The sequence below is a fragment of the Falco peregrinus genome, chromosome 2 (genome assembly GCF_023634155.1).
Source record: "Falco peregrinus isolate bFalPer1 chromosome 2, bFalPer1.pri, whole genome shotgun sequence".
Classification (NCBI taxonomy): Eukaryota; Metazoa; Chordata; class Aves; order Falconiformes; family Falconidae; genus Falco; species Falco peregrinus.
This window is the reverse complement of record NC_073722.1, coordinates 18,124,766-18,143,007: the sequence shown is the minus strand read 5'-3', so window position 1 is coordinate 18,143,007 and position 18,242 is coordinate 18,124,766. Positions and strand designations below refer to the sequence as shown.

The following is an 18,242-nucleotide window of genomic DNA, read 5'->3' as shown; positions in this document are numbered from 1 at the left end:
TTTAAGAATCTATATTTTTCTAAGTAATTTTTAATGTCCTTCCATAGAGCTTGTCTTTTCTTCTCTGTGTCCTAAATTGCTGTCTTCATTGCTGCCTTTAAAGCATCACTCTCTTAACCTGAATGAGTTGGCTGCTGTTATAATTACTGGAGTGGATGTCTAACTTGGAAATAGAGTCTGTCAATTTTCAGTATTCCTTGTACTGCTTACTCCCCTGAATGTGTCCCTGGAAGGTAGCATGGATTGTTAAAATCATGAGCACAAGGATAAATGAGCAGAATATGTGTTTGGTTTTTCTCTCTGTCTAAACAGAAATATAATTGAGATCAGTTTTAACTTGCAGTAGAGCGAGGCTCTTGTGGCAGCAAGGAGAGGACAGACAACTCACAACTTGAAATGGTAAATGCTTTCATATATGTTTTGCAAGTTGCAGGCAAGATTTCAGCTGGTACTTAAGATTATGAATTCTGCTACTTGTACTAGATAAGCGTTACATAGGGAGATGATACAGAGAGTAATGCTTTGAAGATACCTACACATGGGAACATTCACGTAGGACGTTCAACCAGTTACATTATACATTTGACCTGACCTTTTAATTTCTGGACGAAAGCGTGACTCCCAAAATCAGCTGAACGTCTCTGGATTCACTGTAACATTACTGAACGCAGGCTTTGCCTTCCTAGCCTCAGTGTACTGGCTTCTCAGCTGTAATAGTGCTCCAGTTCTCTCTGTGTGTAGTTAATGCACATTTGTAATATTCCCTTGATGTTTCTTACTCGGTGTTTCATCACTGGTATGTGATGGGCTCTAGTATCTCACTTAAGCTGTCTGCAGACTGGCAGTAAGGATACACACTGGGCAGCCAGTTGGAATCACATGTGAGGAAAATGTCTCTACTGGTATGGGACTTGCTTTACAGACCTGAATGCAGGTAAGCAAGGATGCAGTCAGCAAACGTTGTGGTGGGTACAGGATATGTTGGTGAGGGGGGCTGTTTCCAGGATTGTGATCTGTGACACATTGATAGAGCTGTAATTCTAATAATTTTGGGAGGTACTGATACACAAACTGAACTGTACTGTTCTCCTTTGTTTTATTACCAGAACTCTTAAAATAAATTATAGCCTCACAGCTGCTTGTTTCCTACTGTTTGTTCTTTATGCAAACTGTTTATGTGTCATCATGATCTAGAGCTATTTTTGGCACAGCATTTATCTTTTTTGTAATGTGACCTTGCCCTGTTAATATTTCCTCTCTGAGAGTTTATGAGGAGCTTGTTGGCTTTGTGCTCTGAAGCGCTGACTCCAGCTCTCTGAACACTCTGTCTGCTTGTCCGAGTGTGAGGGGTATGCATGGATTTCTGGTGACCTGCTGGGCTTCAGTAATTTTTGTTTATGGTAGAGAGGGTGAAAAACTCCAGGCATTGTAATCGGTCTGACAGCCACTTCCACAGCGTCTGTGGTATCACAAAGGAAAGTGCTGTCAAAACAGCAATGCCGTGAGGGATATTAATAACAAAGTTCAGATGAATGGGGCTTTAAATATGTGTAGTCTGATGACTAAGGAGAGGCTGTGGTGCATTTGCATTTGTAATGCCTTTGCATGGACAGTGGCAGAGTGGGGGATGCTCCTTTGGAAACGTATCAACAGTAAATCAGTATTAATGTTTTAGTAAGGTAAGTAATCTTTCTCGGACTTTCCAGCATGACATGCCAAAATAGACTTTCTCAGCCTGCTGATGATTTTTGCGTTGCATTCAATTTTCTGCTTTGTGCTTTGTCATTCCCATTTCAAGCTTGTAATTATTCATTGTGCACTTGGAGAAAATCTACCTCGATTAATGATGGTTGGATATCCAATTTAGATAACAGAGGATTTTCTGCTGGAACTGACACACACTATTTTAATACTTGTTAATGAATACTTTTAATCATGTTAAATATGAACGTGTAATCATTAAACACTCTGATATTACACTGTCAGATAGGAAAAGAAATACCAAGATAGGTATAATCATTAAGTTTCTGTGGCTGTAATGGTCCTAGAATATAAGCAAGGTCAGGTTTGAAGGGAGAAATACTGCCTTGTCTTAAATTGATCAGTTGTAGCTGGAAGAAGTCCAGGAGGAAAGGTCCTCTACAGGTCCTGGAGAGACCCACATCAAGGCAGATACATAAACGCTGTTGGTTGACTTACACTGCAGACCGGAAAGGGAAATAAATGCTCCTGATCCTCAAAAGAGCTTACAGTTCAGCACTCCTTTGAAACTCACAGCTGTCCTCTGTGTCTGAAATGCACTTAGTGGTATTTGTGGATTGAAACACCTAAAATACAGATGGAATAAAATGAAGTCTGCCAGTTTTTAAGTTTTCCTCTGTATTTTAAAACAAAAGGTAAAAAACCACAGTACTAGACTGCAAGGTCTCAATACGTTTCAGATTATATGAATCACTCAGTTACATTATTATAAATATACTGACATTTTTATACCAATATTTACATTGAAAGAAGAAAGCTTCTAGCTTTTGTCTAACTTGCTAAATAGAAACAATAAAACCCAATTCTTAAAGAGCTTTACAGGCAGTATATGTGTGTATGTACATATATTTGTTTATGCTGCCAAGATCTGTATGGTAATTTCTGCCTAGATAGATTTAAGTCCTAAGCAGTGTTCCAATACAGTTTAGGAAAAAAACAAGACAAATTTTCCAAAATCTTACTTTGCAGTCCCACCATCTTGTGGCAGCCTGAGGTATTGCCCTAACATCCAGTCAGCAGAAGCAAATAAAAACTTTAAAAAAAAAAATAAATTGTGAGTGTGTCCCTGTCTACGATTTAGAACCTGGGTTTCTAACCCCCACAGAAAGCACCTTTCTGCAGGGTTGTATACAGCATGTCCTTCGGGAGCTTAGTTTGAGAAGACAATATTTCTTATTGTTTCCTTGCTCCTCAGCATCCTGCCTTCCCATTTCTCTCTTGGTTCTTCCTTGGTAGAGCCACGGTTTTTAGCACTCAACTAACCCTTCACAGTGATTTTCTATTATTACTTCACATAGAAAGGAGAAAGTTGCAAATTGCATCAGTTTTCAGGGGTTTTCCCCCTTCTTCAGTCTTTTTATCCTCCATCTGCTGTGCCCTCAAGGAGCAAGTGTTCCACTTCACTCCAAAGGACTGCTGTAAAATTATTCCTATGTATTACAGGAAGAATGATCCTGGAAGTACAAAGGGAAGATGATATTGCTTAATCCCCTCACTGGGAGACGTGTGTGCTAACTTTTAATTGTTCTTCAGTAATTTGTGTCACTCAACCTGTTTGAATCTTGTATTTGGAAAGGCCTCTCTAGTTTTATGTAAATAGTCTCCGTGAAGATGTGGTTCAGTTCTTCAGCAAGTCCTGGGGAGTTTCATTGTTTAAATAATAAAAATACTAACACTAAAATCTTCACAAAGATCATAAATGCCAAGGAATCAGAGTTAAATTCTCTGCAGATTGATGGCCCGTGCCCGCTTTCATGCTGCAATGTAGGGCACTGTCTTAAGGCTGCCAGTTTACATCTACTCTCTGTGGCTGCTGTTGTTCTTCAGAGTCTGACTAGCAAAACTCAGTCCCTCTGTATCCTTTTTGCTTTCCTGATGTACCAACAATTTAGGAAACTGAAGATATCTTTGTAAAATTTGGGTTTTGGATAAGGCTGAATAGTGGCAACTGCCTGGGCATGCCATGGTTGTGCTCTAAAAACTAATGCCACCAATGGCAACCAGACATTTAAGCAGCTACCTGAGAGATCGCTGGGGTCTGGGTTTCAAGCCCTTGGGTTGTGCAGTCTGTAAAGATTTTTGTTAGCCAGGACGTCAAGAAGAGCTTCAGTTTGCATCTGGATTGGGGTCAGGTAGAAGGCAAAGGTTAGAGGCCAAATCTACGCTAGCATCTGAAATATCATAAAATAGTGCAACTATATCTAGTTTCATATATAGTACTGTTCCTTACAGTTATATATGCATCCAAGAAGCAGGGCGGGGTAAACACAGGATTCTTGTTTTGAATCCAAGCCAGTCTACGAAGTAGGGGGTTGCAATCAAGGGATTACAATTTGAACCTTCCTTAAAAATGCAGATTTCTATTAGTGCTTTGTTTATAGAGTTTCTCTAGAAAATGCTTTTTGGAATTTTGGCTGGGAATTATTCACGATTGAAATAGAAATGTTTTCTGGGAATTTATTTCAAGGAGGGTGGGGGTGGTTAACTTTTAAATATATGCAGCGTTTTATCATTTCTCGCCTGTTTTGACTTAGATTGCTCATACCACACCACGTTAATCTAAGGTTGTTCCCATCATTCTTGTTAACATTTAACTTAGTGAAAGCCATTATTGTTTTAACAGATCATTCCAAAATAATGATTAACATACCTCTAGCAAAGCTTAAGTGCATCAAATACCAGTGGTTCCCTTTGAGAGACTGAGAGTTTAAAAAATGTTCCAAGTGTGAAGTTTTCAGAGGAAAAGAAAATACACAATAATACATGTTGTGGAAATGTCTGTACATTTTCTGTTTCTTACAAATGAAATTAGCATAATTTAGTATCTGGGGTTTTTGATTTTTCAGAAGTTAGAGGGAAAAATACTAGCTTGTAGTACAACTCCTTATCTGAACCAGGGAAAGCATGTAGAACGTTCCAGTAAGAATTTGAGTAAATGCCTGAGTAGCTAAACTCAGAGAGTCAAAAGTAACGCAAGAGACTTGTAGTTTTTATCTATTTATTTCTTTTCAGAGAAGTACTCCTAAGTTACCATAGTGTAACTTTACACACCGCAGGAACATTTAAGCAAGTTTTACTGCATACTCAGAAATTGTGATTTTAAATCTTTCTCCCCATCTTCTTACTTTTAGTACACCTGATAAATACCCTTGGCACCTGTTAGCTGTATCGAAAAAATACCTTAAGTTTCTGCAAATGTAATTATGAGAAAGCATAAGTCTTGCCAGATCTTTGACTGTCAGTCCTATAACCTGTTGTGCTAGCACTCGGACATTTTCTAAGTTTGGTGACTTGCAATACGTTAGCTTACGTGGTATAGGATAGAGCTAAAAGTAATTTCCCATGGATTTACAGTTCTGTGTGTAAATTATATTCAGGTTTTCAGTGTTAATGGTACAGCTAAAAGGCACAGTAGTCATTTTGTGGGAGGCCATAGGAAAAAGATGCATGGCAGGGAAAAAACTGTAATTCAGATCAGGCAGTTTCAACTAAACACCTGTGGTATATATAGTCTCTTTTACAACTTGCTTACTTAATAGTGATACCAGGGAGGATGGTGATACAGTGGAATTGAGACATGCTGGGCATGTTTTGGGAGCTGGGGCCATTTCTGGTAAAATAATAATCCCCACTGTCTAAATATAATGCCTGGTTTCTGGGTCGGGCGAAAATGAAAAGCATCAGTTAAGATAGATTTTGCATGCCTGATATAAGATGCCTGTCAATGACAGCCAGGATCTCATTGCATCTGTGCCTACAAATAGGGCCTTATGTGTAATTATTTATAGTAATAAATCAGAAGAGTTGACACACTTTTGCTTGGAGATATTGTGAGGTTTTTATAGGAAAAAAAACCCCAACAACCCAAAACTAAAAAAACCCCACAGATTATAGATATGGTCTATGAATGTATGAAGTGCTGATGAGTAAAATCTGGGGTGACAATGGAAAAGTGAAGTGGCGGGGGTTTTAGCCTGTCAATCTCACAGTATTATCCTGATTCACAGTAACAGCTTCTTGTATTCCAACCCAACAGCAATACAGATGTGCACACGGTGGCATCGCTGCTTAAGCTGTACCTAAGGGAACTCCCAGAACCAGTCATACCATACGCAAAATATGAAGATTTTCTTTCCTGTGCCAAAATGCTCAGCAAGGAGGAAGAAACGGTGAGTAAGATGAAATAAAAGGCTGGTGTGTTATAACCTGTTGTGATTTTGAAGAGGAGAGAAGCTGGTGATTACCTATCCTAATTTAAGATGTGAATCTATTAATGGACGCTGGGTTTATATGAAAATTTTTGCCACGTAGATAATTTGCAAGTCTAAATAAAGGTACATAGCATAACCTTAGCTCTATTAGTTGCATAACACTGAATCCAGTTCAAATAAATATCATTTTGGTCAATAGCTTCCATTTTACACAGAAGAGGCTTACATTTTTGTTGATTATTGTTCTGAAATGTAAAAGGAAGGGTCTGGGTAGTTGCTAACCATCTCTTGCTATTAAATCAGGGGTCATTTTCTTCGAAGTGCCAACAAAAAGATGCCAACTTTTACTGACTTTTGATTGAAGGCCAATGTTCTCTATTCGTTGCCTATCATTGAATCAGAAGGCCTCAAGAAGATGGAAGCGGACCGCCTTCCAAACTCTTAAAACAGCATAACCCAGATGAGCAAAATAAGGGTTCTGACCGATAATGCGCCCTGCGGTGGCATGGTCCTGCTATGTATTAGTCTGAAGACATAAGAAACTAAGTGCTTGCTTTTACATTGTTCTGTGTGCTTACAGATAATGAAGTCAACCCTGCTATTTTCAAAGTAAATACAAATAGGCTCATTCTGTTGATTTCAATCTACTGCCCTAACTTTCTAAGGTGGTTATTTCTGTTTAATTCCTTTTTGACATTTCAAATCCTGCCAGAACTGGAATCCCTCCTGCCTAATTAATTAATTGAGTAGGAGCCCCTCTTTTCTAACTGAGAGTCTGTCTCCTTTCTGAGCCCTCAGCTGATGACTGCCAAGCAGAGGTGGCAGTTGTTCCCATCCAAATGGAACGGGGAGGGGGAAGAAAGATCTGTGGCAAACTGTCTTCTATGGTCATAACCTCTTACACCCACAGAAATCAGATTGGTTTCTTTGCTGGCCTTTGCTACAAGGTGCATATTTTTGTCAGCTGCTTACAAAAGGTGGGAGTGGGCTGTTCAGCTGGTTTAGTTTGAGCTGTTACTTGCACAAGTTATTGCAGGGGATCCTCAGAGCTAAAGTTGCAGCTATTTGCTTGTGTGTGTTGCATATGTCTCTAACCTTTAATAGCTCCCATGTAAAGCCACCTGACAGCTCGAGTTCATCAAGCAGTTTATACTTGCAGTGACACTCATTTTCAGATTCAAATTTTAGTCATTTTATATTGGCTTAGACCAAAGTGTATTTATGTAGTTCCTCTGCAACTATGCCATGATGCACTTTATTAAATTCATTTTGAAAGCAAAATTCAAATTGCAGTGGCCTTTTGGTGCTGGAATTGGTGTTGATAGCTTGTGAAAAATCAGCACTATAGGTGATGAGCCACTTCAGTCCTCTTTATGGTGGCTTAGCAGTCCAGCTATAAAGTTGTCTGACTAGATTTTCAGTTGATCTTTCTCCGTGCAGAAGTTAAAAGTGCGTTCACAGTTAGGGGAAAGAACTGTGCATCTTGTTTCTTTTCTTAGCCCACAGACAGCAGACTTGTGCACTATCGTGGTCCACACATCTCAATTTGCATTTGTTTTCATACCATATTTTAATCAAAACCCTACTGATGCTGGCGAAGCATCAAAACTCCAATCTGAGTCTAAAGGCACTAATTGGTACAGAGCATAGCCAGGGTCTGTTTTCACAGGGCACAGAAATCAGTGTGTGATACTCTGCTTGTCCCATTCCCAGTGTGAGCACAAACTGAAGTAACTGTTTAATGGTCTGAATCTGTTATGGACCAGAGCTGGGTAAAATACCTGAATAGTTTCTCATATGAAAATGGCAACTAGTTCAAATAAGAACTGTTATTGGGAGCCTCAGCTTTTTTATCAGCAGCAGGAGGAAAGGAGCTGCTGGTCAAAAAAAGAGAGTGAGAGAGAAGGGAAAGACAGGATGAAACCAAGTTATTTACTTACTTGTTTATTTTTATCCAGAGCTAATCCTTATTAGTCAAATATAGCTTTCCCCCTGCAAAATGGGGTCTACAAGCTGTTCCTGATGGTAACCTGTATATAGCATCTAATGCTGCAGTTTCAGCAATGTGTTTGTTGTCTTGTAATTGCTAATATTTTTCTGGTAAGATACTAAGAAACTGTGACTCCCCACTCTTTTGTTGTTTTTTTTTTTTTTTAAACCACTTAAAGGGCCTGAAAGAACTGGTGAAGCAAGTGAAGAGCCTGCCAGCTGTCAATTATAATCTGCTAAAATATATCTGTAGGTAAGCGCTCTTGTGAGAATATCACAATGGTGTTTGTAAGTGTGAGCTGACAGACTTATGTGTCTGCATATGTGCCCTGAAGGAAAAGCATTACTCTGTGGGAGGGTTGGTAAACTTCAAGTGAATGCACTAAAATTACAGGTTTACTGCATGACCAATTACTAATTTGCCCTATCAAGGTGCACAGTTATGACATTCCTGTCATAAGCGGGCCACACTCAGCAAGAAATACAAGAAGGTAGAAGTGAATACTTTCTGTCCTCTGTTTTTTCCCATTTCTAACTGCAGTTATAGGCCTTGGCTGTGCACTCCTGAAGCATGTTATCCTTGGACACTGTGTATGCCTTGTCATATATAGAATAGTCTCAAGGATACATCTAACATCTTAAAAAATGTGTCTTACACATTTGCAATTTGTGAAGTGCCCAGTATAAAAAAAATGTGTTTTAAAATGATAGAAACTTTTTTTATTAAAAATTGACAGTTTGCATTTTGAGGATATTTTATGAGCCAAGCAGTTGATTAATTATGCTGGAGAAGGTTACCATCTTCAAGAGAGTTATCTCATCATCAGTCCAGATTGAGATTTAAATTTTGTTAACAATGTCTCATTTTGAAGAAAAATCTGAAGAAGTTGTAGAGAATAGCCCTGAGTTTTCAAGATTTTCTGTAAGGAATTGGAATGGAATACTTGAACTATGTTAAGGAACTATCACGTGCTTTTTTGTTTGTTTGTTTTTAATTTCCGTTTTTACATGTTCCTTAAAGGCTTCTGTCTTCCCCACAGATTCCTTGATGAAGTCCAGTCTTATTCAGGTGTAAACAAAATGAGTGTGCAAAATCTGGCAACTGTTTTTGGCCCTAACATCCTTCGCCCCAAAGTGGAAGATCCTCTGACTATCATGGAGGGTGAGCTTACTGTACTGAACTTGTAATAGAAGAAGGAATGTCTTTAAGTTAATTAACAGTACACACCAGTCCATGTAACATGTACAGCAAGTTCCGTATATCTGTTTTATAGATACAGAGTTCTTCAACTGAAATGAATGTTTGGGTTAAAGCTTGCACAGGTTACTATAAAAGTGACTGAAACGTGGCGCATTGCAAACAGACTTTGCATGAGATTGTGCTACCCTGGCCACTTCACTAAAATTGTACTTTTTCTCTCAAAACTTGCTGCAAATATGGCGTGTTCTTACTCAGCATGTGCAGCTGGAGTGCAGTTAATATTTTACTGTGATTCTTAACGATGAGAAAAAATTAGTACAAGTTCGTACTGCAATGTAGAATCCCCCACAAGGCAGTGGTATATTATGTGCCTTACATAACAGTGATCAAATTGTCAGCTGCATTTTGTTATTTACAGCAATGTTCAGATGTAGCATTTTGCTGTAATTAAGACAAAAATATGGCCACAATAATCTCCTCCCCTAATTTCCTCCTAGGCTTAATCTTTGTGACCTTGATTGTCCATAAAGTACATGATGCCTTTTCTCCCTCGAAACACTTTTTTCTTTATATGGAAGATTTACTTAACTTTCTTAGAAATTAGGGCTGCACACAGATGCTGCACTGAAAAACTTACCAAAACTTGAAAATGCAGTGTTCACAGTTTATTTGAGAGCATATGGATTTTTTTTTTGATGTTTTTCTCTTTCCCAGATAAAGTTCCCCGTATCATTTGTTCATGTACTTGTTTTTCTGTAGTCTTATGGTTCCTTCTTTTTCCTTTTAATTCTTAACGCAATGACTATGTTGTTGTGAACAGAAACATGGCACTTCCAAACCATGTATGAAAGCAGTGAATGCCCAGGGTTAGTCATCTGAACAGCAGCTCAGATAAGGCAGAAAACCTGATGTGGAAAGGGTTTTTCATTGTCATCTTAACTTTAATGTCTGGATTCTCATTGTCACAGAGAATGGTTTGATCATGCATTTGACTCAAAAGAGTTTGCAAGAGCAGGCGTCCAATTTACGTGCACGTTTATTATGGAGGTGCATGTGTATCATCAACCTGTGTAGCTTCAAATACCCTTAAATCTGCATTTGTGTCTTCCCCCTGGTTTCTGTACATACCTGTCTCAAATGCACTGTGACTGTCTGATATAGGGGTGCAGAGATAAGCTTTGCTGTGTCATTAAAGTGCTAGTTTATGCATCTTATATCATCTCCCCATGGTATTTTGAAAGAGAAACACAAGAGTCTTTCCTGCTTTGTTTCCTTCCTCTTCAACTATCTTGTCATGTCTCTTGCAGGAGTTAGGGGTTTTGTGTGTGTGCACATATGCTGTCTATCACTTCACTTTCAACCTGTCTCTTTGTACCTATGAAACTGCCAGACTGACTGGAATAGTAGCTTCTCTTACTCTGAAATTCCGCAGAGCTTAGAAGCCTGGTAGATAACTGTTGTGAATGTTTCTTTTGGTCAGGCAGCAAACTGTCTCTTTTTTCCCCATGCTTTTGAATTAAATAGTATAAAAAGTACTTCAAATTGTTTAATAGATTGGAATTGGAGAGAGATGTCACAGAGCTGATTTATACTACTGAAGTCAATGAGAATAGTATCTCACAGGATGACATTTACTGATGGGATACCATGTATCTTCAGCTCACCCTAGGCAAGGGAGGCAGATGGAGATTTGGGATGGGGAGACAAGAGTTAGACATTTCTAAATAAAATACTACCTTCTAGGTTTATATTTTTCCAAATGGGCTGCTGCCTAAAGGTTGTGAGTTGAGGGGGTTTTTTGAAAGTTTGAGCAAGAAAGTTTTCAGTTGTTTTTTCTTTAAACCAGGTGGAAAGGGAAAGTAGTATGTTTTTCCAGTTCTTGGAAGCAACTTTCCAGCCTGCTTATCAACAGCCCTAAAAGGATGGTGGCTGCTGTATGAAATGGCATGGATACTACACTGACTGAAGGGAAATACATATATCTTTTAACTAATGAGAAACAGGTTTGATTGAACAGATTTATGACTTCTCTTTAAGCATAACTTTAAGATTTGACATGAGAGAAAGCTGATTTGCAATTGGGCTATGCATAGTTAAATGTATAGGAACTTTTAACAAAGACTGTACATTGATTGGTGCTCATGGCCACCCTTCTTCATTGCTCTTTGCTTTTTGGAAGATACAGCGTGCTTTTCTTGCAGTCATTCAAAGCCAAGCGTGCAGCTATGGGTAACCATACCTGTACAATGGAGACGAGGAGCTCTTTTTGTTTGCTTCAAGAGACATTTTCCAGAATTCCAATCATGGGGCAATTTTTTCCTGTCAAACACAGTGCTGAAAGTTGCCTGAGTACAGTGCAATGTTTGTAGTAAAATTCTGCCTGAAACAGCTAATGTTCTCAGAAGAAATACACCTAATGTACCATGGGAGTAACTAAGTGAATTTTCCTGCCATGAAGCTCTAATGTATGATTTTGCCTTAGCAAACAAACAAGAACACTAAAAAAAGATGTTGTTGAGTACCCACATTGAATTGGCTCTGAGTAGTTGTAATTTAAAAGGGTGGGTTATAAAGATCCAGAATATTACAAATTAGTTGATGTGAAACAATATTGCACAGTGGGAAATTATTGATTAGAAGAGCACAGTATGCCTCTGAAAGCTCTCTAGGAGCTTAAAAATAGGGTGGTTATTATTATAACTACCTTGACGCTGTTCCCGAAATATTCTTAATAACCCTTAATGAGAGTCTGCTTAATGCATTAGAGTTGCACATCTGTATTACCCCAAGTCCAGTTATAAATGCTAGTATGTAAATTACCATGGAGTCAAGTGGTGTGCACACCAAGGAGTTGCTCTTTAAGAGTAAAGGTGGCCATTTATTACAGCAAATAGCAAGCTGTGGTCCTGCATTAGTTCTGTACCATGCTATGACATGGCATAGTTTCCTGATTGCATATAGTCTCACCATGGAGTGGTTAAAAGCATTCACATTAAATTAATTCTGTCTCATTACTGCCCTGTTTTGCTCCAAAGACTAAAACGTTTGTGTTCCAGCAACCAAAATCCCTTGCCTGCCTGGTTTTTGTTAGGGTACTAAATACAAGTGCCGTGACAGAATAAGACATTGTTTTTAAAAGTGATCATCATATTGAGTTGAAACACATCATTTAGAATGATGTTATCCTTTGCTACTCATTATCTCCGTCTGTGGTCTGCCTGGGATGCAGTTACTCTCATGGTAGTAGCTTCTTCGCAAAAGTTTCTTTCTTAGAGAGTCTGTGAGGCCTGCTGGCTTGGTTTCATGGAAGAAAGAGGTGGTGCTGATCTGGCCTGGTAGCCAGAGGCGCTTCAAGTGTGTTAAACATTCAGGGTGTTACACAGATGGATGCATTGCATAAATGTTTGTATAAGCTGAATATTTGCTAAGTATTTGTGGGATCTGATGGATAAAGTACATTTATGCCCTAAACAAAACAGGTCATTAATGACCATGTACTTGGTGTGTCCTTTCAGGCACAGTAGTAGTCCAGCAGCTAATGTCAGTGATGATTAGCAAACATGACGAGCTGTTTCCCAAGGATGCAGACCCTCAGATGGGACCTGAGGTGTGCAACAACAACAATGAAATGCCAAAGAAAGTGACTGCGGGACAGCTACAGAACAAAGAGAACAACAACACCAAGGAGACAGCAGTAAGGCGCTGCTCTTGGGACAAGGCTGAGTCTCCCCAAAGGGGAAGTACGGACAATGAGTCTCCAACTGCTCTGCCAGGCAGCAAGACAAATAGCCCCAGGAACAGCATCCAGAAACTAGATGTCACCAGAAGCCCACCACTCATGGTGAAAAAAAATCCTGCTTTTAATAAAGGCAGTGGCATAGTCACCAATGGGTCCTTCAGCAGCTCTGTGGAGGGCCCTGAGAAGAGCCAGACTTTACCAAACTGTACCCTGCAAACCAGGAGAACGTCGTCCCTGAAAGGACCAGTGACTAAGATGGGCACACACAGCGTGCAGAACGGAGGTGTGCGGATGGGTGTTTCTAGCACAGATGGGCACAGCAACACCCTCAATAGCCGGACCCCAGGCTGGGTGTCCAATGGCTACGTCACACTGAGGGACAACAAGCAGAAGGAATCGGTGAGTGAGTCAGGCCAGCACAACAGGCTTTCCACCTATGACAATGTCCACCAGCAGTTCTCTATGGTGAACTCTGATGACAAACAGAGTGTGGACAGTGCAACCTGGTCAACATCCTCTTGTGAAATATCCCTCCCTGAGCACTCCAACTCCTGTCGTTCATCCACCACCACCTGCCCTGAGCAGGACTTTTATGCAGGTAACTTTGAAGACTCTGTGCTGGATGGACCACCACATGAAGATCTCTCTAACCCGGGTGACTATGAGAACAAAAGTGACAGGAGGAGTATGGGGGGCCACAGCAGCCGAGCCACCAGCAGCAGTGATAACAGTGAAACGTTTGTGGCCAACAGTACTAACAATCACAGTGCTTTGCACAGCCTGGTCTCCAGCTTAAAGCAAGAGATGGCCAAGCAAAAACTAGAGTATGAGACAAGGATAAAAAGGTAAGACGGTTTGGCTCTACCATCTGACTGCCTTTTACAGCATAAATCCGAGATTTCCCTCTTGTGACTTGCTATCAGTCTGCACTAGGTGCAGTGACTGGGTGCTTGCCACCGAGTTTCCTATCCTTTGGTGCTGACATACTCTGACATTGTTTCTGTGATATGATCCAAAGGGGTTTGTTTCAGAGCAATTGTTTGTCATGGTTGTGATGTGCTATCCTATTGGCATGAAAAATATATATAGGGTCAGATTTTTAGACAAAAATATGTTGATTGCAGTTTTTCTGAAATTGTCGATCTATATTTGCAAATAGATACAGCAGATAAATCAGGTGAAGAAAGGAAATTAGCAGTGAAACACAGGCATTCAGGGCATTATTCTGACCTTGTAAGTGACACTAGTGCAACTACAGCAGGAGCTGGGTGTCAGCACTTCCAGAAGAGAAAAGAGTCTTTAACCTGTTCCTGGAGAACTAGGTGGAGCTGTTCACTACTGTGCACCTTGCCAATGGATGTTATTAAGCATTTTCTAAATGAGCTACTGAAGTGATTGCCCTATGAGAGTGGTTCATTGATGAAGCCATGGTTTGTAGGTACACCTCAAAAATGCAGTCTAAGTTTTCTAAATGGAAAGACCTGTGTGTGAATTTGTTGGTGGTGTTCATTTTTGCTCGAGTGAGTGAGGAGTGCTGCTCAGGAGCTGTCTGCTTTTATTTCGTTTTTGCAGCTTGGAGCAGAGGAATCTTACCCTGGAGACAGAAATGATGGCCCTGCATGAAGAACTGGATCAAGAGCGGAAGAAGTTCACAATGGTAGAAATCAAAATGCGTAATGCAGAACGGGCCAAGGAAGATGCAGAGAAGAGGAATGATATGTTGCAGAAGGAAATGGAGCAGTTTTTCTCCACTTTTGGAGAACTGACAGTGGAGTCTCGCAGACCAGAAAGAGGCAATACCATCTGGATCCAGTGAGCATTGGAAGCATAGACTGTGGGACTTTGGGGAAGGGCTTGCGGGTATTATACTGTATCAGGTGGCTGGTCACCTGTCTGAGGCTAGTACTCAACATAATGTTATGAACCCTTGAAGGAAGAAATCATACAGACATTAACCACTCATATCTACAGTGTGTACTTACCCAAGTTATACTCTTTGAATGCTTCATGAGACTACTGTCAAGTGTTACAACTGGATATGTGTATATAAATTTAAAAGAAAATCACCTTAGAGAGCAAGAGATGTATCTCAAGAAATATTTTAATGCAAGTCTTGTATTTAAACTGGTAATTTGAAATGTTGTTGCAATCAAGCTTTATATCAAGGCTTTTCTCCCTTGCACTTAACGTAATAAGCTATTTTTGGCATTGTGTTACCATCAGCTTATTTTGTATATCAAATGTTTTTTGGGTTTGGGTTTTTTGTTACCCCTCTTGCTGGGGAGCGAAGATAAACAGGTATATTATGGTATATGTGCCGATGGTTAACCTTGATTTGTGTCACTTCTAAAAAGACAGCAGGATGAGAAACAGCAGCACAGAATAAAGTGGTACTAATTTTAACGGAATTGATGGCCCAGGTAGAAAGTATCAGGGCACCGGTATCATAAAGACCAAATGAGGATATCAAGTCAGCAAAATTGGGGACAATGGCAAAAGGGTAAACAGCTGCTTGTTTGGGAGCAAATGTGGGTGGCAGAGTAAGGAGTTGGGAGATGGGAAGGGGGAACTTAAGGGGGTGTCAATCACATAACCAGAGCTTTTTGAGGTACCCTAAAGAAGCCCTGTGCCTGATCACTGCAGCTCAGAGCACAAACATAAACCAGTTGTTCTGACCATATCTGCATGTGACTTGCCTCTGTACTCTGGGTGAAAGAGTCCTTTTTGTAAGGCTGGTGAAGGGACATATAGGGGAGATGAACTGGACATCCTGGTAGTTGTGAGTGTGATGGGTGCTGAAAAAAAACCCCAAAATATTTAAGTCCAGAGTAGAAATTATGGAGCAACTGTGCAACAAACAACAAATGAGGAAGAAAATACACCAGCATATCCACCACCCCTATTTACAGTGTATATTAGCAATTTATACTGTCTGAATGCTTCATGAGATTACTGTCAAGTGTTACAACTGTGAAAGTTCACAGGCTCTCAGCATCACCAAGGGAATGCCTAGAGGGAACAGCCTGGAGCCTAACAGCATGCAGAATGCCAATGAAAAAAAACCAGCAAAGCCATGCTGTAAATTAATAATTTGTTTGGCATCTTTATATATAGTAAGTATAACTGGTATTTTCTACACCATGTTAAGGATTTTTTGTTTTTAACTGCTTTTAGGACTGCAAGCTGTATTACTAGAGAGGGTTGTTGGGATGTCTTGGCTTCCCTCTAGTGTCTCTTAAATATATTGCAATTCTTTTTAATTCTAATTGAGAAAGAACGAAGGTAGCCTCAAAGAACATTCTTGGTTATTGCATATATATTAGACAAGTATTAACTAGATGTGGGAATTATACTGGGAAGCAAACATGAGGTTTACATGTCAGAGAAGTATTAACTTACAATGAAGCATTACACATGGTGCTTGTGGATGCATTATTTGTGTCTGGTGAGCATCAGAGTAGCCAGTCAGGGTGCCTATTGTACTGTGAACATGTCTAGTGCACATCCAGTCTGTGTGTAAATCAGAAAAAGTCAGATAGGGAAAGATCAAGGTAATAGGAAGGAGCATGTTTTATATCAGTTAGCAGTAATCACAAGATGTCCCCACAATGGTGAGAGAAGGAACCAGATTACTATGCTAATATGATTTTTTAATTGAATGAGACCTTGATATCTGATGCAGTAGGCCTCAAAGTTGACTCACAATTTAAGCAGTATCTGACATCTGTTGACATGACAACAAAGTCTCTGAGATAAATATTTTCTTAACTGGAATTCATGTTTTTACACTAGATGGATACAGTATCCCCTGTAGCAGTATCCCAAGGTGGAGAAAGTCCTGCTTTCTCATTCCCAGTAAGCCAATTTTATCATTTTGATTTCCTCTAGCAGTCCCTGTGTCATTCAAGCTCTGTTGCTGTCTGAAAATTTAAAGGAATACACAATTCCTAAAACTAGTTCAAGGATCTATGTAAATGAGGACCTAAAGTTTAGTCATGGAATCATTTCAGAAAGCAGCCAGTGAGGCAGTGGGGAAAGGTGCCACTCCAAAATTATCAGCTGATACAGTGGCAAAAATGACAGCTACTTGATAAAATTTTATTTCTGATGCTTATTTGAAACTGAAAAAGAATATAAATTTTATTTCACATCCACATCTGCTTCCAATGCCATAGGCTATACAATATGCATGGAAGAAGGGGAGATGTTTATAGTCCAGGTACTTAGCATTCTGTGTTCAATTTTGATTATCTTTGGTTTTCACAGGAACTGACTGGAGGCTTCCACTAATTTGTATGTGCTGCATGTTTTCCTTATTTGTTTGAACAGGCTTCTTTGTACACTCCTGTTTCTGAACTAAGACTCTTTGGTCAGTGATTGCTTTCTGAGGGTTAGTTCTTGGTCTACCCACAAACTACAAGAACACAGTTCCAAGTGGATTTTTTCTTATCTTCAGCTACAAGAGCACAGTTCAGAGTGGATTTTTGCTTATCTTCAGGTCTTTGCATTCACCATGGCCAAGATGGTTTATAAGACAAACTATTTCAGTGAAAACTCTTAATTTTTGGTGTATATAGATCCTCCTCATTTTTGTATTGTTCTTTTTGAGGACTGCCATTAAACACTCTTGATTCAGACTGAATGATGCTACTGCATTGATTTCTTCAGGGCATGATCCTTGAAAAAAATTTTTTTTGTCCTTTTTGCAGGGACTCTGGGAAGGTGGCTCTCCATGTGAATTTTAGGTGGGGCTTAGGCTGGAGTAGACCTGCTTCCTCCTGACTGATGCCAGGTGAAGAAATCAGAATTTTTGTTTTGTTCATGTATTAGAGGGATCTTGACCTGCTTTGAAATTAGGACTTAGTCTTGGAAGAAAATACAAACCATCCACACATTTATAGTTGTTAAAACTAGCTAGCATTTTTTAGTTACCTGGACACAGAAGTAAAACTCTTTAGTCAGAGTATCTTCCAGGAAAGTCTTTGTTACCCTGGAGCAGAGCAGCAGCTCAGGTTTCTGTCCATTTGGCCGAGCTCATTTTGGCTCTGATGGGTTTAAAATCATTCTTGGTGGTACTGTCACCTTCCAGCCACTTATTGCTGTATCCTACCGCTTAGTGCTATTATCACTCAGCTCAGCCCACAGTGGTCCATTTCCTGGAGCTGAACCTGCACAAAGCTATTTAGGTTAGCTTTCTGCTGGTTGAGGTCTTGGTGCTGACTAAATAAAATATCAGACAAGTTCACTGTAGCTCTACCATTTGGAATCAGCTTAAAACAGTCATGGGATCACAATGCTAAGTATCTTTGAATGCTTTTTTGGAAGCTTGTGTTAGGCAGGA

At 39.7% G+C, this 18,242-nt stretch overlaps 1 protein-coding gene across 11 annotated transcripts in view; it reads left to right on the top strand.

The window, feature by feature from the left end:
* Positions 1–17,543, top strand: part of ARHGAP24 (Rho GTPase activating protein 24) — a 225,652-nt gene extending 208,109 nt beyond the window's left edge. For all 11 annotated transcript variants that reach the window (XM_055794532.1, XM_055794533.1, XM_005230098.4 and 8 more), the window contains 5 exons: positions 5,798–5,930; positions 8,141–8,214; positions 9,002–9,123; positions 12,678–13,746; positions 14,474–17,543. In XM_055794532.1, the coding sequence (XP_055650507.1) occupies positions 5,798–5,930; positions 8,141–8,214; positions 9,002–9,123; positions 12,678–13,746; positions 14,474–14,717 (1,642 nt within the window). In that variant the 3' untranslated portion in view covers positions 14,718–17,543. The remainder of the gene's footprint in view (positions 1–5,797; positions 5,931–8,140; positions 8,215–9,001; positions 9,124–12,677; positions 13,747–14,473) is intronic.
* Positions 17,544–18,242: the final 699 nt, after the last annotated feature.